The sequence below is a fragment of the Ochotona curzoniae genome, unplaced genomic scaffold, assembly GCF_017591425.1.
Source record: "Ochotona curzoniae isolate NIBS_2020 unplaced genomic scaffold, NIBS_Ocur_1.0 scaffold_2587, whole genome shotgun sequence".
Taxonomy (NCBI): Eukaryota; Metazoa; Chordata; class Mammalia; order Lagomorpha; family Ochotonidae; genus Ochotona; species Ochotona curzoniae.
Genome location: NW_024467096.1, coordinates 6175112 through 6202610, shown reverse-complemented (window position 1 = coordinate 6202610; position 27499 = coordinate 6175112). Strand labels below are relative to the sequence as shown.

Here is a 27499-nt window from a genome sequence, read left to right as displayed (position 1 = left end):
TGCAAAAAGTCATTACGATTTAAGTTTTTCTATTACCAGATAAAGTCTTAAAAATTAAGTTACCACACTAAAGTAATTAACAGAATGTGAAATGCAATGAGTTGCCATTTTATGAAAACCATCTATAGGTTACATGGAAGACAAACTCAACTGAATTTCCCCAAACTGGCATTTTCAAATTTACCTGTAATAATTCTTTGGCTGAACCCCTTTTTTCCACATCCATTTCCAAACACCGATTCAAAAAATCCCTAAATATAGGGGAAAGTTTTTCTGGATTCTGAAGTTCTGGGGTTCCATTAGTTGCTATCAGGTACAAAGCCTAAAAATGAGAACATTTTGGCATATTATGGTAACTCAACAAACTGACAGACAACTTTATAAAATTTGTGGATCTCCAAATTCCTTTTTTTTTTAAAAAAAAAACAATAATGAATAATCCCTTTTTTAAAAAACTATTTTTTTAAGGGCCCGGTGCAATGGCGTAGTGGTTAAAGTCCTCACTTTGAGCACACGGGGATCCCATACGGGCACTGGTTCTAAACCTGGAGGTCCCGCTTCCCATCCAGCTCCCCAGTTGTGGCCTGGGTAGGCAGTCGGGCACAGCCTGGTCCTTGGGACTCTCCCGCATGGGAGACCCAGAAGAGCTCTTGGCTTCAGACTGGCTCAGCTCCATCTGCTCTTGCCACTTGAGGAATTGTAACCATTGGATGGAAGTCCTCTCTGTCTCTCCTCCTCCCTGTATACCTTCCTTTCCAATAAAAATAAATAAATCTAAAAATAAATAAATAAATAAAATTTAAAAAAATATTTATTTTTAATTTTATTATGGTTATTATTTTTATTGGAAAGTCAGATATACAAAGAGGAGGAAAGACAGGAAGATCTTCCATCCAATGAAACATTTCCCAAGTGGCCACAATGGCCACAGCTGAACTGATCCGAACCCAGGAGTCCCTCTTCTGTGTCTGCCATGTGGGTGCAGGGTCCCAAGGCTTTGGGCCCTCCTCGACTGCTTTCCAGGCCACAAGCAGGGAGCTGGATGGGAAGCTGGGCTGCCAGGATTAGATCTGGCGCTCATAAGGGATTCCGGTGTGTGCAAGATGAGGACTTTAGTCACTAGGCTACCACGCCAGGCTTGGGGGTGCACATTTTTAATTCTCTCAAATATGCCTCTATCAGTACTATTGCAAAATCATATGGTAACTCAACATTACTTTTTTGAGGAACTGTCAAATTTGTCTGAACTAAAACTACTGTTTTACATTTCTACTAGCAATGCAAGGGTCCAAGTTTCTCTACAGACATCCGCACTTCATACCTTTTTTTAATGAACTTTGTAACAAATGTGAAATGGTTATCTTCAATTTTGAAAAAACCTGGGCCGGCACATGGTTAGCCCTCCACATCTAACTAAGCAACACATTCCACATGGATGCTGGTTCATGTTTGCTGCTTCACTTCCCATCCAGTTCCCTGGTTATGGCCCCGGAAAAGGCAGGGGAGGATGGCTCGATGTTGTGGGTCTCTACACCTGCATGGGAGGCCCAGAAGAAGCTCCTGCCTTCTAATCACCTCTTCTCCAGCTGGTGTACCTACTTGGGGAGTGAACCAGTGGATGAAAAATGTTTCTCTCTCTCCTTCTCTTTGAAAATCTGCCTTTGGATTAAAATAAGCAAATCTTAAAAAAAAAAAAAAAGTATGGGGGTCAACACTAAAGCACAGGGAGTAAAGCTATCAACTACTATGCTGGCGTCCCATATGGACACAGACTTGATTCCCGACTATTCCGGCTTGGGAAGGCAGAAGTTCTTGGCCCAGGTACTCGGATCGCTGCCACCTAGGTGGGAGACCTAGGGGAGCTGGCCTGGCCCAGCCCCAGCTGCAGCTACCTGAGCACTAAATCGGTTCATGGAAGATTTCTTTCTCTAACAGTGCCTTGCAAATAAGTAAATACCTCCTTTAAAACATTTATTCACTTTTATTTACTCAAAGAAAGAAAGAGAGATCTCCTATCTGCAGTTTTACTCTTCAGGGCCCAGTTATGCCTGGACCACAAAGAAGCCAAAGCCACAAACTTGGTCTGGTACTCCATGCGGGTCACAAGGATCCACCCACTGGAATTATCGCATGTAGCCCCCAAACATCTGTATTAGCAGGAAACTGGAATCCACAGTAGACCTGGAACTTGAATTCAGGCACCATGATATGGGATTTAGGGATCCCATGGAGGCTTAAGTGGTGTGCTATAAGTCTAACTGCATACTTGGCCATTTAAAAGTGGTAAAGGGGGCCCGGCGCAATAGCATAGCAGCTAACGTCCTTGTCTTGAACATGCCAGGATCCCATATGGGTGCCAATTCTAATCCCGGCCATCCTGCTTTCCATCCAGCTCCCTGCCTGTGGCCTGGGAAAGCAATTGAGGAGGGCCCAAAGCCTTGGGATCCTGCAACCACATGGAGACCTGGAAGAAGCTCCGGGCTCCTGGCTTTGAATTGGCTCAGCACCAGTCATTGCACCTGCTTGGGGAGTGATCCATCAGATGCAAGATCTTCCTCTCTGTCTCTCCTCCTCTCTGTATATCTGCCTTTCCAATAAAAATAAATAAATGTTTTTTTAAAAAAGCAGTAAAGGAAAGGAAAACAAGTTTTAAATCAGGGAGGAGGAAGCAGAAACAGATTTTCAAACTCTCTGCCACTCACTTGCTGGAACTTTTCAGTTCTTTTTTAAAGTCTAGGGATCTCAGGATCTCTACTCTCATGTGAATGTGAGCTGTCACATTACCATTTATAAAACTATCAGACAAACTCTGCCTTTCCTTTCTGTGTATCTTGGGACCAAGGATCAAAGTGGGTAAGATGATGAGTATCTCTAGGGTATTCCACTGTGCAAAAAGACATTTACCCAGGGTCCTCAACTCTGTGGCAAAAGAAACATACACACTGGGCCTGGCGGCGTGGCCTAGCAGCTAAACTCCTCGCCTTGAACGTGCCAGGATCCCATATGGGCGCCAGTTCTAATCCCGGCAGCTCCACTTCCCATCCAGCTCCCTGCTTGTGGCCTGGGAAAGCAGTCGAGGAGGGCCCAAAGCCTTGGGATCCTGCACCCACATGGGAGACCTGGAGGAAGTTCCTGGTTCCCGGCTTCAGATCGGCATAGCACTGGCCGTTGTACTCACTTGGGGAGTGATTCATCAGATGGAAGATCTTGCTCTCTGTCTCTCCTCCTCTCTGTATATCTGACTTTCCAATAAAAATAAATCTTTAAAAAAAATAAAAAGCATACACACTTACTAAAGTGTATATGTTTAATAAGAAAAATTTACAAACTCTTGAACTAGTGTGTTTAACTCCATAGCTCAGAAGCAAGTGAGTTTTAGATGAGACCAATGGCACTGACTAGGTTTATTAACTTTCTCACATTCTTGACCAGCAGCTGGCACAGGTTCTAATGAAATGATTTAGAGTATTTTGTATATAACACAGCTTGTATTTAAGTGGCCTTACCCTTAAGGGATTTTCATTGAGGTATGGAGGTTCTCCTTCCACCATCTCAATAGCCATGATGCCGAGAGACCATATATCAACTTTAGGGCCATACGCTTTCCTTGTAACCACCTCGGGGGCCATCCAGTAAGGCGTTCCAACCATGGTACTACGTTTGCTCTGTTCAGGAGTGATCTGGGCACAGAAACCAAAGTCGGCTATAAAACAAAACAGAGTATGTTCGTTTCAGATGACATAATCAATAACATTCTGACTAATCTCTTATTTTCTACGGTACTACTAACACAGACTGAACATTCCTACACAAAAACTCCACATCTAGAACTGTGCATCAATATGATAGTCACAAATTTTGACTGTGAAGCATTTCATATTCAGGGTTTTCAGATTAAGGTATTCAACCAGTAAAGAACATAAAAATTCCAAAATCTGAAAGATTCTGCAATGTGAAACAATTCTGGTCCTAAATATTTTGGATAATGAATACTCAATCTGTAAGGTAAATCAATCACTCATAGGAGAGAAGAAAAATTTTTGGTTTCTTAACCCAGAAAATATCTTAAATTTTGCAGGGCTGGAAAAATCTCAGCAGGAGGTTCTTCTGAAATCCTCCAGAGGGCATGATCAGAACTGAGAGATCACAGGCGGTAGACGAGAAAGCAGCTCAGGAATTTCTTTTTTTCCCATGGTTCTACTATGTCTGATAGAGAGGGCAATTAGAGAAGGGAAGACTGTTTTACCCAACATGTCATGCCCGAGGGCAAGATCTTACAGCCCAGCCTGTCCTTATTAGACCAAGCTCTACAGAATTCAGAAAAGTCTGAAGCACATGAGAATCATAGAGGCAGAAACAGATTTAAACTTTGTCTTTTTAAGACAGTAACATTACCAGTCCTAGGCAACTGCTTAATTTTTAATGCTTCATAAAATTCTGAGACAGGAAGTATTAGTTCCCTTAATGACAAAACAGACACAGATGAAGCAACCGACCCCAAATTATTCACCAAGTAGTCCCAAGCTATCAAAAATCCATTTCTTACTCTTTCCATATATTTATTAAATCATGAAAATATTAATACAATAAATCTGTAATTAAACAAAAGGTGGCTATCATAAATAAAAACAAATTTTGTTTTTTCACTTATTACTCACTAAGTTTAACTGATCCTTCCATCCCCAAAAGCACGTTGTCACTTTTGATGTCTCTGTGGATCACTTGATTAGCATGTAAAAACTCTAAAGCCTGTAAACACTGAACAGAAGAGAAATAATTATCAAAGAACATTCTCAAAAAAGAACATTCTCTCATATGCAAATTTATGAACCTATGCCTTAATTAAATAAGTGGATCTTCTCTCACGCTAATTTCATCCAGGAGTATTAGTCCATTGTCTACCATTAATCATTGCTCGGTCTTCAACCATCTAAATACAAAACAAAGGGCAGCTGGGTACACATAACTTCTAGGCTGTTTCAGTTTTACTATTTTTTCTTTACAATGATACTTTTTTAAAAAGATCTATTTTTATTGTAAAGTCAGATTTACAGATAGGAGGAGAGACAGAAAGATCTTTCATCTGCTGATTCACACTCCAAGCAGCCACAATGGCTGGAGGTGTGCCAATCTGAGCCAGGAGCCTGGTGCCCCCTTGGGATCTCCCACCCAGGTACAGGGTCCAAGGCCCTGAGCCATCCTCAACTGCCCTCCCAGGGCACAAGCAGGGGGCTAGATGAGAAGTGGGACTGCTAGGATCAGAGGCCACATCCACATGGGATCCTGCCACATGCAAAGTGAGGATTCAGCCGCTAGGCTACCATGCCAGGCCCGGCTGTTTCAGTTCTAAATGCCTAATGGTATACTACACCTTCTAAGCATCCAGAAGCTCTTCAGAAATCGTGTCACCAGGGTAAGGTGTTGTGGCACAGGGAGTTACGCAGCCCCTTGTAATGCACATAATCCCATCTTAAAGCACTAGTTCAAGTCCCAGCTACTCTGCTTCCCATTCAGTGTCTTGCTAAGGCAGCTGGGGAAGCAGCTGACAATGGCTCAAATGCTTGGACTCTAGTCACCTACATGGAAGTACATGGACTTCTAGACTCCTGATTTTGGCCTGGCCCAGTTCTGGCTACTGCATGTTATTTTGGGGAATTGAACCAGTGGATGGAAGATCTTCCTATCATCCTGCTTTTCAAATAGATGAAAATAAATTTTAAAAAAATAAACACTTAAAAAACAATGTCAACAATGTAGAGTAACCCTTGTGGGGCCACAAGGGGTATGGGGTTTGCACCTGTCCTAGCAGTTTAGATGCACATATCCTGCACTGGAGTTACAGTTCAACTCACAGCCCTGGCTTCCGTCAGTGCAGATCCTGGAAGGCAGCAGGTAAAATCAAGTTACTGTGTCCCTGACATCCATTGCCCCTGTTTCCCATACAGCTCTCCGCTTGTGTCCTGGGAAGGCAGTCGTGGACGGCCCAAAGTCTTGGGATCCTGCACCCATGAAAGAGACCCGGAAGAAGCTCCTGGCTTCTGGCCATCCTCTGCTGCCTTCCCAGGCCACAAGCAGGGAGCTGGATGGGACGTGGAGCAGCAGGACACGAACTGGCATCCATATGGGATCCTGGCGCATACAAGGCGAGGATTTAGCCATTAGGCTACCATGCTGGGCCCCTAGACTTTTCTTCTTTATTTTTAATATAAAGAATTACAGAGAGCGATGGGTAGGGAGATGGGATCTTTCATTTCTAGTTCATTCCCAGATGGCAGCAACAGCTAGGGCATGGCTGGGACAAAACCAGGGGCTTCAAGCAAATCTCCTATGTGAGTAGCAGGAGCCTAAATGCTTGGGCCATCTTCTGTACTTTTTCCCAGACCATGAGCAGGGAGATGAACCAGAAATGGAGCAGCAGGCCACAGATTAACCCTATGTGAAGATAGAACCAGAAGCTTCATCTTACAGGGAGAAAAGTTAGATTAAAATTTTAAAACATATCAAAATTTATTCTCACTTTATTTGAAAAAGTGAGAGAGCAGGAGGGAGGGAGGGCAGCAAGGAAAGAGAGACAAAAAAACCAGATCTCCCGTCCATGGATTTACTCCTCAAATGTACCCAACAGCTAAGGCTGGGACAGGTGCAAGCCAGGAACCTGGAACTGAATTTGGATCTCCTTTGTTGGTGTCAGGAACCCAAACACTTGAGCTGTCATCTGCTGCTCCCAAGATGCTCATCAGCAAGAACCAGTACAGAACAGAGCTGGACTCAAACCCAGGTACTGATATGGGATGCAGGCATCTGAAGACCTATCATGACCATTATGCCAATGCCCATCGAAGAATATTTTTAACATCCTAATAAAAACTGAAAAAAGTAAAACATCATACATATTCTCATATGAACAAAGTTTATAACTCATTTTATGTATCACTGTAGAATGGCTGAAAGCCAAATCTTCAAAAACACAATACAACAGTTTTATCAACTCTTACTAAGTTTTCCCTTTGTGACAATAATTCCTATGATATTAGAAGAAAGCAGCATTGCAGCTTCAGAGGCAATAAATCAGTCCTTGACCTTGGTCTTTTCTGTAGAAAAGCATTAAATGCAAATAAATTTTTCTGGCTCTGACTTAGGCAACTTCACAGAATTCTATGGACTTCACAAGGACACTTAAAAAACAAAATTACAGTGAAAAATGCACTTTCCGCAAACTCAATGAAGTGCTTTTGATGTTTGTTTAGAAAGTCACTAATGAACACAAGGAAACAAGCTGTCTGTTTATTCTCATTAAAGGTTTTGGTCCCTGGTTATCCTTCAGGAGATAGGAAGTGGTGGACAATTATGGACAGCCTTGCAGAGAACCCGTGATTGGAAATTATTACACACAATAAAACTTTGCAGAACACACATTACTTTTATTTTTTTTTCAAACCTCTGGCTGACTATAGATCATGGTAATGTATCACCAAGTGAACAAACCTCTCTGCACACGGCGGCGATCTGTGCCTCATCCATGCAGGTTTCTGTTACAACATCAGTGAGTGAGCCGCCAGCAAGGTACTCCATTACCACGAATAATTCATCTCCCACTAGGTAACTAATAATAGAACACACAAATATACTCACATTTTTACATTGTCTACACACAGGGTTCTCTCTGCTGCAAAATTTTCAAATATAAAACCTTGAAAACTAGATGAAAAACTGAAAAATTGCTATGTACAGCACAAAACAATAATGAAAGGTCATTGTGATATTCCTGAACAATTCTGAGTGTGGAAATGGATTATTCCAATGGGAATAATCCCATGAGGTGGGCATTATGAGTCCTGCTTTACAGATGAAGAGGGTAAATGACTCATCCAAGGTCACACAGATGGTAACTGACAGAACCAGGATCTGAAGCCAAATGACCCCCTAGCCTGTAGTTTAATTTTGACCACCATGCCATGCTGATTTGAATTATTACTTTTAAAAAAAGGTACCGAAAAATTGGTTTCTTCATTTTGAATAAATTCAAATATGGAATAAAATTACTTATAATCTTATTCTCCAACAAAAGCATTAAAACATTTTCTTTTTTTTTTTTTAAGGTTTATTTATGTTTATTGGAAAGGCAGATATACAGAGAGGACAGACAGAGAGGAAAATACTCCGCCCAATGGTTCACGCCAGAGCTGTGCCAATCCAAACCCAGGAGTCATGAGTCTCCTTCGGGTTTCCCATGCGGGTGCAAGGTCCCAAGGCTTTGGGCCGTCCTCGACTGCCCTCCCAGTCCACAGGCAGGGAGCTGGATGGGAAGCAGGACCAGGAGGATTAGAACTGGCACCCATATGGGATCGTGGCATGTGCAAGGCAAGGACTACTTGCTGAACTATTATGCTGGGCCCAACACATTTTCATTTAAGTCTTTCATTCATATATACTGTGGATATTTTAAAAACACGATTGTAGCATATACATCATTTTCTATTCTGCTTTTTGTTATTATTTAACATTAATTCCTACACTAAATGAGAGGTTTATAAAAATGTTTCATTATTTCAAAGACAGATAGCAATTAGTCAGGGAGATTTTTCCATATACCACTTCATTCTTAAACGCATGCAACAGTCAGGGTGAACTAGGCTGAAGCTAGAATCTTGGAACTCAAAAGTCTGTCACTTGAATGGCAAAAACCTGAGTACTCGAGCCATTACCTCTGCTTCCCAGGGGTATATCACCAAGAATATGGATCAGAAGCAGGGCAAGCAAGACAATAAGCCAACACTGTGAGATGGGATGAAAGCATCTCAAGCACCAACTTAGTGGCTGTGCCAACCACCCACACCTAAGTGAGGTTTTGATAGGTAATAAACAATTTTTCCATGGAGCCTAGCTTATGAGGGAAAAACTGTTAAGACATATGATTTCTCCATTTAAATATTTTCTCTCGTGTGCCAAGTAATATCCCTCTAGAAAACGAAATTTCTAAATCAGAAGTGCTACTTATATCTCTCCATCTTTAATCCTTCTCCTTAGCAGTGACATTTTAGAAAATTAAAGGCAGAGTTATAGAGAAGAGACACACTCACATACATAGGTACATTTGTCCACCGGTTCACTCTCGAAAGAGGTGCAACAAGGGCCTGGCCAAGTAGAAACCAGGGGCCCAACTACCTGAGCCAACCTCCACTGCTTCCCCAGGAGCATCGGCAGAGAACTAGATAGAAAGCAGAACCGTGGGGGCTCAAACCATCAATCAAACTGGATGCTGGTGCCTCACAATGTTGACCCCAGTGCTAACATTTCATTTTAGCCAAAGCAGTTTGCCCTTCGAACCATGAGAATTAAGATTTCCACATTTTTAGTCCATTTAATTACCTGTCCAAGAAGTTAACTATGTTGGGATTTTTTAATTCCTTCATCACCAGAATTTCATTAATAATCAATTCCTTCTTTGGCTGTTTCTGTAAATTAATTTGTTTGATAGCAACCTGTAACAGAAGCAGAATTGAACAGGTCTCCTAATTCTCACAGAAAATTAGAAATAACAATGAATTTATAATTAAACATCTATCAGTTAACAGACTATATTCTGTATTACACAAGCTTAAAAATTCATTCAAAGCAATATATCCACACTGCTTATGCAGAATTCTTTGTAATACACAGAGGCTAGATATTTTCAATTTATCAAATCCAAAGACTGTATAGCACCAGCAATTCATTTTTTTAGTCCAAGCTAGGAAAATGTTTTAATATTTGCTCATTGATGACGCTAAAGTTATAATTCTTTTTTCCCAATCTAGATAAATCTAACAAAAACGCATACAGCAATTCTCATATACCATACCAAACTTACAAGAATTCTGATTATTTTCAGCTTTTATCTAGTTTCCTCCTACACGAAACATTAATTATAATATTCGGAAGTATGAAAAAGTAGCTACCTCCTGTCCCAATGCCACATCAGTAGCAGTAAAAACTGTACCCGAAGCCCTAGAGGGAGAAAAGATACAACCAGATTTAAGGTTTTTAATTCACTATAATTTACAATATCTACAGACTTCAAACAGTTGAAAAAGATTAAAAAACCATTTAAGACTTACCATCTTTAAAAGTAATAAGGAGTAAAATAAAGGGAAAAGATGAAAAAAAAAAAACTAAGACATTGGGGAAAAAGGAAAAATGTAATGCAACTTGAGAATACAAGTCCCTGTGTCAGAAACCACGACAAATAACATGGAGGGTCCTGTGTATCCTTCCTGATCGGCATCCTCCCAGGTCTCAAGGGTCACCTGTATTTGTCAGACATCATTTCCATGCATTTCTCTGTAGATTTAGCTACAAAGGACACAGGAGGTAGCTTTACAGAATATACTACTACCCAGCCTAATTTTTAAACAGCATCTAGTTTCGTTTTACACATTTTTCTGCAACTTGCTTTATTTTTTTTTTAACTTAAAAAGTTTAAAGTTACTTCAAAGACAGAGGGAACACTTTCCCATTTTCTGGCTAACTCCCGAACACCCAAAGGATGGAAATGGGCCAACCAAGTCTAAACAGAGCACAGAACTCAGGTCTCTTACATGGATAAAAGGCATTCAACATGACTTGACCCATATTTGGTAGCTCTCCACTGAAACTGGAAGCTGGGACTTGAACCCAGGAGTTCCACACGGGACACAGGCATTTTAAATAGAGGCCAAATACTGCTCCAAGCAACTGGCTTTTCTTAGTCAACACTGGATTTGTGATGGTCACCCACAGAAATAGGTATTATTCTTATTCATTATTATTATTAATAATGTATTATTTAATATATAATTCACCCACTACTATGTCAAAAATAGCTATTTCATTTTTATTAAAAATGTCCATTGAGCTTATTTTTTAAAAATTCAAAAATTTTGCAACTCAGGCTTGTTTTTTCTAAATCCAAAATGCTACCCACAGATTAACTGCATTTACAAAATTGAGATGTGCAGGTGTCTTTAAGCAATGGGAAAAAAATTAAATTAGTATCATTTAAAAATACAATTAGACAAAATCAAAACAGTAGATGCCAAGATCTCTGTCAACAACATAATTTTTTTTTATTATTATTATTTTTTTTTATTGGAAAGGTGGATATACAGAGGAGAGACAGAGAGGAAGATCTTCCGTCCAATGAGTCACTCCCCAAGTGAGCACAACGGGCCGATACTATGCTGATCTGAAGCCAGGAGCCTCTTCCGGGTCTCCCACGCGGGTGCAGGGTCCCAAAGCTTTGGGCCGTCCTCGACTGCTTTCCCAGGCCACAGGCAGGGAGCTGGAAGGGAAGCGGGGCTGCCGGGATTAGAACCGGCGCCCATATGGGATCCCGGGCGTGCAAGGCGAGGACCTTTAACCACTTGCGCCACCGCGCCGGGCCCAACAACATAATTTTTATATTGATTACTTATTCACATTTTTAAAAAAGATTCATCTGGGCCTGGCGACATGGCCTAGCAGCTAAACTCCTCGCCTTGAATGTGCCGGGATCCCATATGGGCCCCAGTTCTAATCCCAGCAGCTCCACTTCCCATCCAGCTCCCTGCTTGTGGCCTGGGAAAGCAGTCAAGGACGACCCAATGCTTTTGGGCCCTGCACCCATGTGGGAGACCCGGAAGAGGTTCCTGGTTCCTGGCTTCAGATCAGCGCAGCACCGGCCTTTGCGCTCACTTGTGGAGTGAATCATTGGACAGAAGATCTTCCTCTCTCTCTCTCTTCTCTGTATATCTGCCTTTCCAATAAAAAATAAATCTTTAGGGCCCGGCGTGGTGGTGCAAGTGGTTAAAGGTCCTCGCCTTGAACGTGCCAGGATCCCATATGGGCGCTGGTTCTAATCCTGGCAGCCCCCCTTCCCTTCCAGCTCCCTGCCTGTGGCCTGGGAAAGCAGTGGAGGACGGCCCAAAGCTTTGGGACCCTGCACCCGCGTGGGAGACCCGGAAGAGGCTCCTGGCTTTGGATCGGCATAGTACCGGCCCGTTGCGCTCACTTGGGGAGTGACTCATTGGACGGAAGATCTTCCTCTCTGTCTCTCCTCTTTGTATATCCGCCTTTCCAATGAAAAAATAATAAAAATAAATCTTTAAAAAAAAAATAAATCTTTAAAATAAAGATTCATTTTATTTTTTTAATTTTTTTTAAAGGAACTTCCTCTGGGTCTTCCACAAGGGTACAGGATCCCAAGGCTTTGGGCCATCCTTGACTGCTTTCCCAGGCCACAAGCAGAGCTGTATGGGAAGTGGGGCCGCTGGGATCCTGGGGCGTGCAAGGACTTCAGCCACAAGGTTACTGAGCCGAGCCCTATGCACTTTAAAGAAATATAAAGAAGAAGGCAGAGATTTCCAATTTTCATCTGTTGATTCACTCCCCAGATGGCATCAATGACCAAGATAAAGCCAGTCTGAAGCCAGGACCCAAGAGCCCCATCCCAGTACACAGCATAGGTGGGAGGGCCCAAGCCCTTGGGTCTTTTCTGCCACTTTCCCCAGGCAATCAGCAGGGAGCCATACAGGAAGTACAACTGAACCACAGCCCACATGGGAGGCTGGCATAACAGTTTACTCCTTCTGCCACAATGCCAGTCCCAACAATGTAATTTAAATACAAGTTTTTATTGCCTATGTCCTTCAATAAGTACTGTTCTTATGTATTAAATATACTCTTTGGGCAAAGTTTTTATTTCTCTGTTGCTTTCACCTCTAATATGATTTAACCTTTCAGAGAAAAAAAAAAGGTGATGTAAAATCATTGCTAAATGATGTTAAAAACCTGTATCAAGAAGTAACTGTAGGGTCCAGTGTGATAGCATACTGGCAAAATCTTCCCATCACAAACTCCAGGATCCCATATGGATACCAGTTCATGTCCACATTAATACACTTCCTTCTAGCTCCCTGCTTTTGGCCTGAGAAAGCAGTGAAGAACAGCCCAAAGCCGTGGGGCCATGTTCTCAAGTGGAACACCTGGAAGAGGCTCCAGGCTCCTGGCTCTGCATTGGCTCAGCTCCAGCTATTGCAGCCACTTGGAGAGTGGAAGGAAGATCTGTCTGTCTTTCCTTCTCTCTGCAAATCTGACTTTCAAAACAAAACAAACAAAAAAAAAACTGCCTTCCCAATAAAAATAAAAAATAAATCTTAAAAAGAAAAATGCACAACATTATAGGAATAGATGGAAACTTAAGAATTAAAAAAAAGTAAGTAACTTTATTAATAGACACAAATCTACATTGAGTGCTCACTGTCAAAGAACCAAAGCTAAATGTTGTATACCTAGAAAATAGTGAATATCACGGTAATATATTTATAAACACTTACCCTTGTCCAATTTTTTCATATCTTGTGTATTTTTTCTTAGGGTCACCTATGCTCACAATAGTTCCTATTTTAAACAAAAATAAAAATTTGAAAATCAGTTATGCATTTTAACATCAAATGAATTTTGAAATCACTACCCCTTCTTGAAAAAATATATTTATTTGAAAGGCAGAGTTTCAGAGAGGGAAGGGAGAGTCAGAAAGACCTTCCAGCTACTAGATTCACCCTCCCAAATTGACCCAATGAACAGAGCCAAGCCAGGCTGAAATCAGAAACCTGGAACTCCTTCTTGGAGTCTAATGTGGGTGCCGGGGCCCACATTCTTGGGCTATTTTCACTCCAGTCCCCTGCACATTAGCAGGAAGCTGGATTGGCAGAGGGACTCAAACCAGCACCCACATGGGACATCTTTGCAGGTGAAGCTTAGCTGGCTCTGCCACAATATTCATCCCTATCTTTTCTCTCTCTTTCAAAGAAATTTTTTTTTATTATTTATTTGAAAGGCAGAGTTAGAGAGAAGGAGGGGGGAGGAACAACCAGGATTTCTCTCCCCAAATGACTATCAGCAAGGTGGAAGCCAGCTGACAACTACAACTACAACTACACGTGGGTTTCCCAAGTGGGTGGCAGGGGTCCAAGTACTTGGGTCATATTTCACTGGTCTCCCAGGCATACTAGCAGGCAGTTGAACTGGAAGTATGCTGCCAACATTGCCAAGTGATAGCTCTAACCACTGCACCTCAATGCAAGATCCTATTTATTTTCATCTATTTGAAAGGCACAGTGAAAGCTTATTTCACGTCCCCCCTCCTCAAATTCCTGCCTGGCTCCTCCACATGGGTAGAAGGGACCCAAGCACTTGAGTCATTATCAGAGCTGCCAACCAGGCACATTAGCAGGAAGCTGGATGGAAGTGCAGCAGCCAAAACTTCAACAGACACTCTGATATGAAATGCAGGTGTTACTTAACCTGTAGCAACAGCAAACTCACCCCAATTTTTTAGTTTAATATGCATTAGACATACACTTGCTTCAAGAAAATTTAAAGTCATGACTAAAACAAAATTAGGGTGCAACATAAAATCATAACTTAAATTTTGATTATACTTTTAAGTCAAACCATGAGAAAATCACTAAGTTTTCACTTGTTCATGGTAAAAGAAGATACAAACATACCAAGAAATTCACATAAATAATTTTATATAGGTTCTTAACCTCCAGTTAACCACTTTGGCCCAAGCTAATAAGCACAACAAAAGGATAACCAGAAAGATTCTAATGGCGGGGTCTGGTGTCGTAGTACAAGTTATGCTAACACCGGTGATGGTACATCTCATATCAGAGTGCCATTTGAGCCCCAGCTGCTCCATTTCCAATCCAGCTCCTGTTAATGTCCCAGGAAGCAAGTGGAAAATGACCCAAATACTTGGACCCACATAGGAGACCCAGATGGAATGTCAGGCTCCTAGGGTTGGCCTGAACCAACCCCGGCTATTACAGCCTGTTGGGGAATGAACCATCAGATGGCAGCTCTCTGCCCCATCCTATCACTCTCCCTTTCAAATAAGTAAAGTAAAAATCTTAAAGATGCCAAGGGCTAAAAAAAACCAAAAGATAGGGGAAGTGACATGCAAAGGTCCCAATTAAATGGTGAAATTGCTATTCAAGTTTTGTTTCGTTAAATAATCTTCTCCTGAATTTGCAGACAAACCACTGAGAAATCAAAAACAAGTAAACAGACCCGGCACAAAAGTCTAATGGCTCAAGTCCTCGCCTTGCATGTGCCAGCATCCCATAAGGGCACTGTTCATGCTATGGTGGCCCTGCTTCCCTTCCAGCTCCCGGCTTGCAGCCTAGGAAAGCAGTCGAGGATGGCTCAAAACCTTGGAACCCTGCACCTGTGCGGGAGACCTGGAGAAAGCTCCTGGCTTCTGGTTTCAGACTGGCTTAGGTCCAGCCATTGCTAACTATTAGAACTAGTGGATGGAAGATCCTTTTCTCTGTAAACTTGACATTCCACTAAAATAAATAAATCTTAAAAAAAAAAAAAAAAAGAAAATATATAGCACACATATGTTTAAAATAATTCATTACTGAAACAGTCTTCCTGGGCCCGGCATGGTATCCTAGCAGCTCTAGTCCTCACTTTGCACATGCTGGGATCCCATATGGGTGCCAGTTCTAATCCCAGCTGCTTCACTTCCCATCCAGCTCCCTGCTTGTGGCCTGGAAAGCAGTCAAGGATGGCCCAAAGCCTTGGGACCCTGCACCCACGTGGGAGACCTGGCAGAAGAGGCTCCTGGCTCCTGGCTTTGGAATGGCTCAGCTCTGGCCATTGTGGCCACTTGGAGTGAATCAATGGATGGAAGATCTTTCTGTCTGTCCTCCTCTCTGTATATCTGACTTTCCAATAAAAATAAAATAAATCTTTAAAAAACACAAAAACAAAAAAAACCAGCTTTCCTTATTCCCTTTAGGTCAGTGTTCTTGGGAAGTATAGTTATTCCAACTATGTGGTTTAAGACAAAAGGTACTGCCTCCAAAGATACTATTGCCAAAATGCTGCTACCTCGTCAACAGATAAACCCTTTCAAATGCACCAACAAATAACTAAGAGTATTACTTTGGTTTAACTAGTTTTCCATTAAAACTACTATTCTTATAAGAAATCAATTCATTCTTCAGCTTGAAGTCAAAATATAAGGTACTAGTTTAAAACCCACTGGAAAAAAAATGTTGTAGAGAATGTTAACAATTTAAGAATACTATAAAATGGGCCTGGTAACCTAGCAGCTAAAATCCTCACTTACATGCACCGAGATCCCATATGGACTCCGGTTCATGTCTCGGCAGCCTTGCTTCCTATCCAGCTCCCTACTTGCGGCATGGGAAAGCAGTCGAGAACAGCCCAAAGTCTTGGGACCCTGAACCCACATGGGAGACTCGGAAGAGGCTCCTGGCTTCAGATTGACTCAGGTTTTGACTGTTGTGGCTGCTTGGGGAGTAAATCAGTGGTCGGGAGATCTTCCTCTCTGTCTCTTCTCTTCTCTGTATATTTGACTTTCTGATAAAAATACATATTTAAAAAAATACTTTTAAAATATAGAAAACATACGTAATTTCTCCATAATCTCTTCATCTGTCATCTTGGTCTTCTTTTTCTGTTTATCTGTAGACTTGGCAGCACCATCAACATGAGAATCACCAGCTGGTACAGGAATAGGATCAATCACAGATCGAGTGTAAATCTGCAAAGACACATAGCAACACTGTGAGTGTTGTTTCATTTGCAACACAGAGAAATGCAGATTGACAAAGAGAGATCTCTGGCCTGACTTGTACCTCTTAGAGTACACATTAGCAGGAACCTGCAATAGAGAGTGAGCCAGTAGATGGAAGACGTCACTCTCTCCTCTCCAAAAATCTATCACGTGGAAGTAGACGAATGTTTAAAATAAAAAAAAAAAAGAGCAGCCAAGACTCAAACCCATGGCCTCCAATATGGGATACAGGCAGTCCAAGCATCAATTTAATTGCTGTGACAAACACTGGCAACAAATCTGAGGGAAAATGTTTTCACATTTATTTACTCTCTATTCAGTTATTTTGTTTTATACCAAAAACAAGCTGTCTCTGCCATTGTTCTATAAAATGGGAATAATATTTTCCAACTATAAAAATACTATAATTAAAAAGTTAAAGATTTTTCATTGGCACAGCCTGTTTATATTCTGAAGTTTAGCAAATCAGCAGGACTACTAATGAAATTTAGGCCTGACCAGATCTTCCAGTGTTAGCAGAAATAAGTAAAGTTTATAAATCATGTTTTCAGAATAAAAGGTAAGTAAAATACAAGAGAATAAAATCCTGGCTACTGAAAACAACTGTTGCTGATACCCACAAGAAGTCTCACGGAAACATAATAGTCAACATTTCATTTCAAGCCATGAACTCTAAGGAACAAAGAAAATCCGTTAGCACAAGCTAACAAACCTGAGATTAGGGCACAGAACTTCACCTGCCACACTACATTCCATGGCAAAGCATCCACTCCTAGTCTGTTTTCTGTGAGCACAGGGAGAAGGACAGTACTTTCTCCTTCCTCTTTCCGGCTCCATGTAAGGTCATTATTATCAAAATTCTCTCTTACCTGGTTAGGAATTTCACTCTCAATTGCCTGCTGAGTGACATCAGCGATTCAAGAGAAATGTAAGAGGAAGGGGAGACAAAATATATAATCCGGGTAAAAGGAAAGATCTAAATTTTACAGTAATAATAGTTAAGATGAATAAAAAAAAAACTCAGTGAATTCAGTGTTTTAACTTTAAAGAAGCCATTAGATTTCAATTCTCAAAACAAAAAAAGCTTTTTAGAAATAGTTTTCAAGCAGAATCCTAGTTTAATCTCTTCATTCCAAAATATTTTAAACTCAAGGACTTTCCAAATTAAAATAAGTCAAACACAGACTACTGTTTTTATGAACATACACCACCTAAACACTCACTGATTTTGTATGATCCGGCCGTGGGGCAATAACAGGAGGAGCAGCCTCTTCATCATCGTCATCCTCCTCTGTTACCACGGCTGATGTTTCTGATCCCTTGGTATTCAGCTGCATTTGTCATGTAAACAAAGGAAGACAAGCCAATAAAATTAAAAGGCAAACATTGTTCCTCATTTTTTTAATTAAATATATCTTAGAAAATTTATTCAACAGCTCAAATCAAAATGATTAATCCTCACTGGTTCTAACACAACAATTTTAAAGGTAAGAATGTTTTTATGAATCATGAGAATGTTTATGAAATAAATATATATGGAGATAAACAAATATTCTCAAGAGTATTATTCTAATATTTATTTTTTATTTGAAAGGCATTCCACATGGACACCAGTTCATGTCCCAGTTACTCCATTTCCAATCCAGCGCTCTGTTAATGGCCTGGGAAGGGAGGCCAGGAGGATACTCTGGCTCCAGGCTTTGCATCATTTCAGCTTTGGCTGTGGTGGTCATTTGGGGAGTAAACCAGTGGATACAAAACCTCTCTCTGTAAAAATCTTTCATTAAAAAATAAATCTTTAAAAAAAAGTCAACAACGTACTTACTTGTAAGATGAAAAAAAGATATGAGCTGGCATTGTGGCACTGTGCATTATACCAGCATCGCATACAATAGTTCCAATCCTGGCAGTTTCCAATCTAGATGCCTGATAATGCACCCAGAAAAGCAAAGGAACATGTGCCATTCCCCATGTGAGATAATGGGACCCAGTTCCTGGATCCTGGCTTTAGCCTGTCCCAGTCCAGACCACTGAAGCCATTTGGGGAATGAACAGCAGATGGAACATTTTTGTCTCTTTGTCAGTCTTTCCTTCTCCACCCTCTAAAAAAATAAAGTGTCTGGCATTGAGGCATAGCTGGTTAAGACACTTAACCATATTAGCACTGGTTCAGGGTCAAGTCACAGCTTCTCCAATTCCAAACCAGCTCCTTGTAAATGCATCTGGGAGAACAACAGAAGATGGTCCCATTGCCTGGGTCCCTGTCATCAATGTGAGAGACCCAGATGGACTTCCAGGCTCCTGGCTTTCAGTATGGTTGAGTCAAGGCTTTTGTGATCATTTGGAAAGCTGAACCAGAAGAAAAAAGTCTACATCTCTTTACATACAGAATTATTAAAAATTAAATAAAACAAAAATAAATAAAAAGCAGATCAATTCTCAGGACTTTATACATCACAATATTCTTAGGACATTTAAAATAGTCATGGGTCTGGCATGGTGATGCAACAGGCTAAGCTACTGTTGGCAACATTGGTATGTCGAATTGGAACACTGGCTTGTGTTCTGGCTGCTCCACTTCTGATCCACCTCACTGCTAATATACACAGAGAAGCAGCTGATAATGGCCTAAGTACTTGGGCCCCTGACGCCCAATGGGAGACCTGGTTAAATTTCCAGGAACCTAGCTCTGACATCACCCAGCCCTGACTACTGTGCAGCCATTTGTGAAATGAACCAGAGGATGTAGGATCACTCTCAGTAGCTTTACCTTTCACATCAAAATAAAAAAATGTTTTACAGCCGAATCATCAGAAAAAAAATGATTAAAGAAGCAAAAGGGGGGCCCCAGCATGGTGGCCTAGCGGCTAAAGTCCTCGCCTTGAACACGCCAGGATCCCATATGGGCCCCAGTACTAATCCCAGCAGCTCCACTTCCCATTCAGCTCTCTGCCTGTGGCCTGAGAAAGCAGTCGAGGACGACCCAAAGTCTTGGGACCCTGCACCCGTGTGGGAGACCTGGAGGAAGTTCCTGGCTCTTGGCTCCGGATTGGCACAGCACCAGCCGTTGGGCTCGCTTGGGGAGTGACTTATCGGAAAGAAGATCTTCCTCTCTGTCTCTCCTCTCCTCTTTATCTGAATTTCCAATAAAAATACATAAATCTTTTTTAAAAAGAGAAAAAGCAAAAAGGGTAAGGTCAGTATAGTGGCAAAAAAAAAAAGAAAGCTATCACCTATGACGCCAAAATTTCATTGAGTACTGGTTTCTTTGCTGCTTCACTTCTTTAAGATTCATTTATTTTTATTGGAAAAGCAAACATACAGAGAAGATCTTCCATCTGCTGGTCTACTCCCCAAGTAGCCCAACAACCAGAGTTAAGCTGATCCAAAGCCCACAGAGCCAGGAGCCTCTTTTGAGTCTCCCACCTGGATATAGGGCCCTAAGGCTTTGGACCATCCTCTACTGCTTTCATAAGCCATAACAGGGAACTGGTTGGGAAGTGGTAGCTGGGACACAAACTGGCACCCTAGGTGATCCTAATGCTTTGCAAGGGGTAGGATTTAGCCAATCGAGCCACTTTACTTACTAGGCCTCCGGTTATTTTGCTTCTGATCCAGCTCCCTGCTACTGTGCTTAAGCATTAATATTGACTGGGCTCCTGCTCCCATGAGGAAGTCCTGAAAAAACCTGCTGGCTCCTGGTTTCAGTTCAGCCCAGCTCCAATCACTGTGGCCATTTAAGGAGTTCATTAGCATATGATTATCTTTCTGTGTCTCCTTCTCTGTAAATCTGATGATCAAATAAAATAAAATCAATAAACATGGCATGTAAGTATTTTATTCTTAGAAAAAAAAACAAACTTTGAAAGAGTTGGCAAAAAAGAGAGATTAGTCTTCCATCTATGGGTTCACTCTCCAAATGGCCACAATAGCCAGATCTGGGCTTGGCAGAAGCCAGCAAGCCAAATTCTATCCCAGTCTTACATGTGGGTGGCCGGGGCCCAAGATAATTACAGGGGTCATCCTGTAATTATCTCCCTAGCAGGAAGCTAGATTGGAAGTGGAGTGCAGGAGAACAATTGATTGGATATAATTTGCATGGAATAACTGATTGGATACCATTTGTATGAGGACAACTGATTGTATACAAAATAAAGTGAGGTGCTTCTCCCCTAAGAAGGGAAGTGGGAACTAGCAGTCCAAGGAAAGGAGACTCCCACTAGTTGTTGAAATGTCAATGCCTCAAGCCCTCCTTCCCTTTGCCTACATGACCCTCAGTCCTTAAAAGTCTAATGCTGTTAATAAACTTTGGCTATCAGTCAGTAGTCCATGCATGTTATCATCAGCTCCATGCACCAAGTCCATCGCTGCTGAACAGCAAACAGCAAAGCAGCCAGAAATTAAACCAGCAACTCCTATGAGCAATGCAGGTACAGCAAGTGGCAGCTGAAGCCATTTTGCCACAACGCTGGCCTCCATAGGTAGATATTTTAGTATATGTGTTGTCCAAGCAAGCAAAAAGGCAAGTATTTAAAAAAAAAGTTACTCCTCATGCAAGAGACTTCCCCAAGTGAGGAACTGAACATGACAAAGCCTTAAACAACTCTTTAAACGGGCTAGTTTTAGTTGCTCAGGATTTTTCTCAATTCATAGTAGAATGATACAGAAGATGAAAAAGGGGACCAGTGCAGTAGCCTAGCAACTAAAATCCTTGCCTTGCACGAGCCGCTGGAATACCATATGGATGCTAGTGCTTAATCTCAGTGGCCCTGCTTCCCATCCAGCTCCCTGCTTGTGGCCCTGCACCTGTGTGGGAGACCCAGACAAAGCTCCTGGCTCCTACTTCGGATCAGCACAGTTGTGGTCTTTGCGGCCACGTGGGGAGTAAATCAGCAGATGGAAGTTATTTCTCTCTGTCTCTCCTCCTCTCTCTGTATATCTGACTTTCCAATAAAAACAAATCTTAAAAAAAAAAGGATGACAAGGAATATGCTGCTTAAGTTCTTCATCCTTGTTTATGTATGGAAACATGCTACCTCTGGGGTCATTACATATAGTTACTTTATCTCATCAAGAAAATTAAATTTACTTATTATGTCTTCTTCAAGTACTTATTTACTTCTGACGGAAATATAATTTAGAAAGCAAAATGAACACTGAGGCTTGTATTACATAAGAAATAAATGATAACTTACTGCTGGTGTTCCAGAAGGGAAGCCATCTTTCTCTGAATATAAAGCAAAAAATAATGTTAACAATTCAAGAAATAAAATGTTTATATGATTAAAAATATAGAGCAAATGAGGTCATCTTAAACTGATTTCCTATTAAGCTGAATTAAAGCAAGCAAATGAGAAAACCAGTATTCAAGCAAGAATTTACTGATTAAGCTAATGTATCTCAAAACCTAATTGAGCTCTGTAAGTTTACTGTCATTCACCTTCTCCAGAAAACTTTCCACTGAAGGATTTATTATATTAAAGTCATCATTCAAACAATGGCTACTGTATAAAATAAAATTCCTGACTTAGCAAGTTTCACGTTTACTTTTACAAATGCCTAGAGGCTAATGAGTGTATTCACATACCCAACAATGCATGAAAACAATCTACTGTTTCCTGGCCTAACACTGTTTTAAAAAAAATTACTAAATGAGGAGCCAGCATGATGGTTCACTTAGCTAATCCTCCTCCTGCAAGTGCTGCAATTCCACATGGTTGGCCATTTGTGTTTCAGCTGCTCTACTTTCAATTCAACTTTCTGTGTATGGCTTGGGAAAGCAGTGGAAGATGGCCCAAAGCTTTGGGACCCTGCACCAACACAGGAGAGCTGTAAATTTAAACTTGCTTAATGAGAAGTTATTATTCTCCAAACAGGTTGACTTAAAAAAAAAAGATACAGATTTACTATTTGACGCACTGCGGTATAAAAGGTCAACACCACTTGCAATCCAGCTCTTTAATTCACAGGGATGCAAACATTAAGCACAGCTAGCCCAACCAGATGCTACATGAGAGGCAGCTCTTAAGACAATATGTCCCATACTGGATTGCTGGGTTTGACTCCTGGATCTGGCTCCTGATACCAGGTCCCTGCCAATGCAGACCCTGGGAGGCAAGAATAAAACACTCAAATAGTAGACTACTGCCACCCATCATTAAATGCCATCCTGGGGACATAATTATTAAAATCTTTATTCAATAAATTACAGGAAAAGAGAGTAAGAACAAGCATGACAGCAAGGAGCTTACAAATAAAAGGACAGTGAAGACATCAACCAACCATAATGTGTGAACTTTCCATAAAATTTTTTAAAAGACCCACTACACTCCAATTCTCACCAGGTGAAATTGTGATTCTAAGGAATAAATCCTTTCAGTTCTATTTCTTTTTTACAATCTACATATTTACATGATTGGAATTTCAATTTCTGAGTAGACTTGTTTTCCTTTAAGCCTGTTCATTTATACAGTGAAGCAGCCTTCCTTCTGTCCCACTAAAAATTCATTAATTTCTAATATTAGCATGCCTATAATTTGTACTTTTTGCTTCTGTTGCTGGAACTTATTAAAAGCAGTGAGAATGAAAAAAAGTAAAAGAAAACAAAAGCCAATAGATTTATCAACTCCACTGTGGCATCGCAATGAGCCAAAGACTCTCCAAATGAAGCTTCCAAGCCACCCTAATGAGTTTACAAAGGCAAAATCTGGGCATGGGTAGAAAGTGGAAAGAGAAACCACAGCTCAGCCTTTTACTTTTGTGTTACCTTTTCATCAGGAAGTGGTCCACCCTCCTCTTTCCCTGTGAGTCTTTTACCACTGCCTGCCTCTTACCAGGAGGAGTAAAGCTCAGGTATTTCTGCTTCACTGTGTTGGAGTCGTAGAACTTTAAGACATCCAGTACAGCCTGAGGATTCTTCTTCTGCTCAAGTTTGGTGATATTGGAGGTCTGCAACAACCGTGCCCACTGCTCCGGCATGCCCTGCCAGAAAGACATTCAGCTGTTAGCTGTGGTTTCAACTGTGCTAATAAAATCAGTTTTCAGGGATAAATGACAAAATACAGAGACTGGCGTCTACACAACTGTGGGTTTGACTATATTACAAAAGGCTTACTTTTTTACAATGTAGAATACTAACAAATACAGTTAGTTTCCTACAAAGACACACCCACTCACTAAAAAGCAAAAAGCAGTAAAAACTCTGTTAGGGACAGAAAAGCTATCTCTGAACTAATCTCTAAGAGGGAAAAAAGAAAAAAGGTCTGAACTAAGGAAACTTACAGTGAATTCTCCAGTAACAGCATCAAAGCCAACATGGATGGTGTGCTCAAAATCAGAGGGAGGAGAAATTTCTGGACGTTCTTTTTCTTTCTTTTTACTTCCTAGAGGGCATTAAAACATCAGCTTATTTAAACAAAGTTAATAAAGGCACTTATACTCATCTATTTTTTCATAAACAGGTTAGGCACAAAGTTACTCTGGAATAAAGGTTTCCCCTAAAAACTGTGGCTAACAGGATACTGCTAGAAGAAACAGGCTACCCTGCCTAAGGCAGAGGTGGGTTCAGGCAGTGAAGAGCACACAAACTGCTTAGCACCAGACGTGAAGAGTCAACCATTAAAGAGAGTCAGAAATTGCAGGCTGTATCTCAGATACTGACCAAGCAGGCTGGCAAACAAGTACATCATGACCAACCACCATTATGAACACACGAACACAGGAAGCAAAATTACACTACTTAAACTACATACACACTTTATGTAAAGACAAGGAGTTTACAATGGTCACCACTTGCTTTTTTTTTTTTTTTTTGCAAAACACCACTGATAACCTTTTTGTTGAAGTTAACAGCTGCCACATTTTAAAACCACCATTTCTACACTCCTATTGTAAACTATTTTTGAAACATGCCAGCCACAAAACAATTGCATTCCCTGGGTTTGGTGTCTGGCACACAGGTTATGAAGCTGATTGGCACATCCACTTGGATAGCCAAGCCCTGTTTTGAATGCCTGCTTCTAGCTCTGTTTCCTGCTAATGTGCAACCAAGGGACCTAGATTGAGTTTTCAGCCATAAGCTTCAATCTGGCCTAGCTCCAGCAGATGCATTCAGAGTTAATATAAATAGGTGGTAATTTTGTCCTGTCATTTAGCAATGGGTTGTTCATTGACTTAGTCTTCTGTTGTTATTTGACTGGGATGTTCTTCGCATTTGCCTTTGGTTTTGGTGGGCGCTATTCCTTTTCTCTGTCAAGAGAACAAGAGTATCATTTGTAGGGCAGGTTTGGATGAGGCATATTCTTTTAACTTTTGTTTACTGTGGAAGAATTTTATTTCATTTTCAAAGACAAAGTAAAGTTTTGTTGAGTACGTTCTCCTAAGCCAACAATTTTTTGTTTTTAGAATCTGGAATACGTCACTCCATTCTCATCTGGCCTGTAGAGTTTGCAGTGAGAGGTGAGCTGTGAATTTAACTTCCATTCCTTTATATGTCCATTAAATTTTTTTTTAACAAACACATTTAAGGATCTTTTTCTTATTTTTTTCAGTCTCTTATTATTATTACTATTATTATCATTTTATGTTACATTTCCATAGGCCCTGGGATTTCCCATATCCCCTCCCCAAATTCCTCCTTCCTGAGTTCCCCCATATCATTAATACAGTACAGTTCTTCACAGTCATATGGCCATCACTGCAGGCATGGACAATAGCAGAGTCCAGCATCCTATTATCAAGATATAGTAAACAGTTTAATTGGGAGTTCATCTTTAGTCTGGAAAGAGATGCATAGTGAGTGCATTGTATCTTCAAATCTGGATATGAGAGTCTCCATTACAGTTACTATACATCCCCCTAAATGAAAAAAACCAGAATACAAAATCAGTAACAGGAAGAAAAATAGAAATTTACAATGCCATGAAGCTAAATAACATGCTACTAGATATGATAGTCTCCATTACAGTTATTATACATCCACTTAAATGAAAAGCCACAAAACAAAATCAACAAGAAACAAGAAATTAACACCATGAAGTTAATAAAACATGCTGATGAATGACTAATGTGTCACCGAAGAAAATCAAGAACCTTCTTGAAAATGATGCTACTGTATGATCTATGAGTCATTAAAGAATGTAATGAATTTTGAAGAAATTACACTAAAAAAGAAAAAATCCATGAGGTAAAGTTCCCACTGATATTTTTTAGTGAGATATGTCTCCTGTAGGCAATAAATGAATGGGCTTTGTTGTTTTAATCCAGTCTACCAATTTATGATGTTTGTTTAATGAGCTTAAGCCATTTACATTCAGGGTTAATATGAATGGACAGTATTTTGTGGCTTTTTAAAATTATTTTAGCTTGATCACCTTTACACAGTTGATTAGGGCACAAAGGGTTAAGGGCTATAGGAAACTGGGTAAGACCATTGTTTCCACATTATTATTACATAAATTTTTTTCTGTATCTGGGGTAAGGGGGAGATAAAGGGAGAAGCCCCACCAGCCTCCCACCAGTCCCACATCCCTGATGTGGGCATGCTCCAAGGGTCTTGCTCAGGTGATTTTGATACTTCAACAATTCTGAATTGCTGCAAATCCCACCACTCCAAGCACGATGAAATCTCTCCAGAATCCACTGACTGACATAGTTCACTTTAGAGTCTCCGTTTGCCCATATTTTCACTGCCAATGCATGGCTGGGGTGGTTGACTGATTTGTTCTATACTCTGTCCTCTGTTGTGGTACCAGGAGTCCTCTGCAGGCTCGAATGGACTGCCATATCCTCCATGTGCACCTGGATATGCTGTTGCAGGAATCCAACTACTTGAGCCTTCCAGACTCTACGTTAGCAGGAAGCTGCAATCAAAGTAGAACTGGAACTTGAATTCAGGCAGTCAACTAGGAATACAGACATGCTCAGGGCTGTCTTATCACTGCACCAAGTGCCTGCCCAGTTGAGTAATCTAAAAATTCTGACTACCCAATGATTCTTACTGTCCTCTGAGAATTCTATTCATGCTTTATGGATCCAACTTATCGTCTCTCGCTGAAGATTATACAGTGTGCTTACGTGTAGGCTGGGTTTTTTGGTTGGTTTCTTTTTCTCCCTACACAGTGGAAGTTAAATCTTGTAAGTTGATTTTCCTCAAACATCTGATAATCCTTTGGGTCTACTCATACCTCCAACTATTTTAAAAGCGAACAAGAGATAGGTCAGTCTTGACTACAGATGGGGAGCAGGATATCTGAAGTATTTTCCTCCCAAGGCAATGTGTTTATCCAAAGAAAAATCTTCTGATCTCTTGTCCGAGGGGTATGAGTCAGGCCATAAGCATTCCAAGAGCAGGGCAGAGGAAGGGAGTTTCATATTTGGACTTCACTGAATCCACCTTCTTTATTCTCATGTTTCAACTTTTCCTGTCACCCCTGACAAGAACAGAGGCCATTCTGGCTTAATTTGTAGCAAAACAAATGTAAATATCAGCTTATTCTTCTCCCCAGGAGATGGGGGTTATGTTTTCATGGCAATTAGAGATAAAGAACAATCTTGAGGCAATCTTTGATACTTCCTATGTGAAATACCAATTCCTTGCCTTTTATTCTGTGTATTAAAATTTTATTTAAAGGTAGAGATACAGATCAGATATTCCATGTGCTGGTTCACTCTCCACACGGCTGCAACAGCTGGGGCTGAGACAGACGGAATCCAGGAGCTTCATTCAGGTCTCTCTCCCACATGGGTTCAGGGGTCCAAGCACATAGGCCATTTTGTGGTGCTTTCCCAGTCACATCTGCAGGGATCTGCACAGGAAGTGCAGCAGCTAGGACTTGAATCAGTGCCCAAATGTGATGCTACCATCACAGACAGCCAAACATGCTATGC

General features: G+C 40.9%; 1 protein-coding gene across 1 annotated transcript in view; it reads right to left on the bottom strand.

The window, feature by feature from the left end:
* The window catches only part of PAK2 (p21 (RAC1) activated kinase 2), a 70346-nt gene that overhangs the window by 3487 nt on the left and 39360 nt on the right, over positions 1–27499 (bottom strand). The window contains exons 3-14 of the mRNA XM_041003011.1: positions 23894–23994; positions 23446–23593; positions 21808–21839; positions 17836–17943; positions 16447–16579; positions 13332–13395; positions 9939–9987; positions 9370–9482; positions 7486–7603; positions 4659–4758; positions 3507–3703; positions 185–322 (exon numbers count right to left, since the gene is read on the bottom strand). Coding sequence (XP_040858945.1) covers positions 185–322; positions 3507–3703; positions 4659–4758; positions 7486–7603; positions 9370–9482; positions 9939–9987; positions 13332–13395; positions 16447–16579; positions 17836–17943; positions 21808–21839; positions 23446–23593; positions 23894–23994 — 1301 coding nt within the window. The remainder of the gene's footprint in view (positions 1–184; positions 323–3506; positions 3704–4658; positions 4759–7485; positions 7604–9369; positions 9483–9938; positions 9988–13331; positions 13396–16446; positions 16580–17835; positions 17944–21807; positions 21840–23445; positions 23594–23893; positions 23995–27499) is intronic.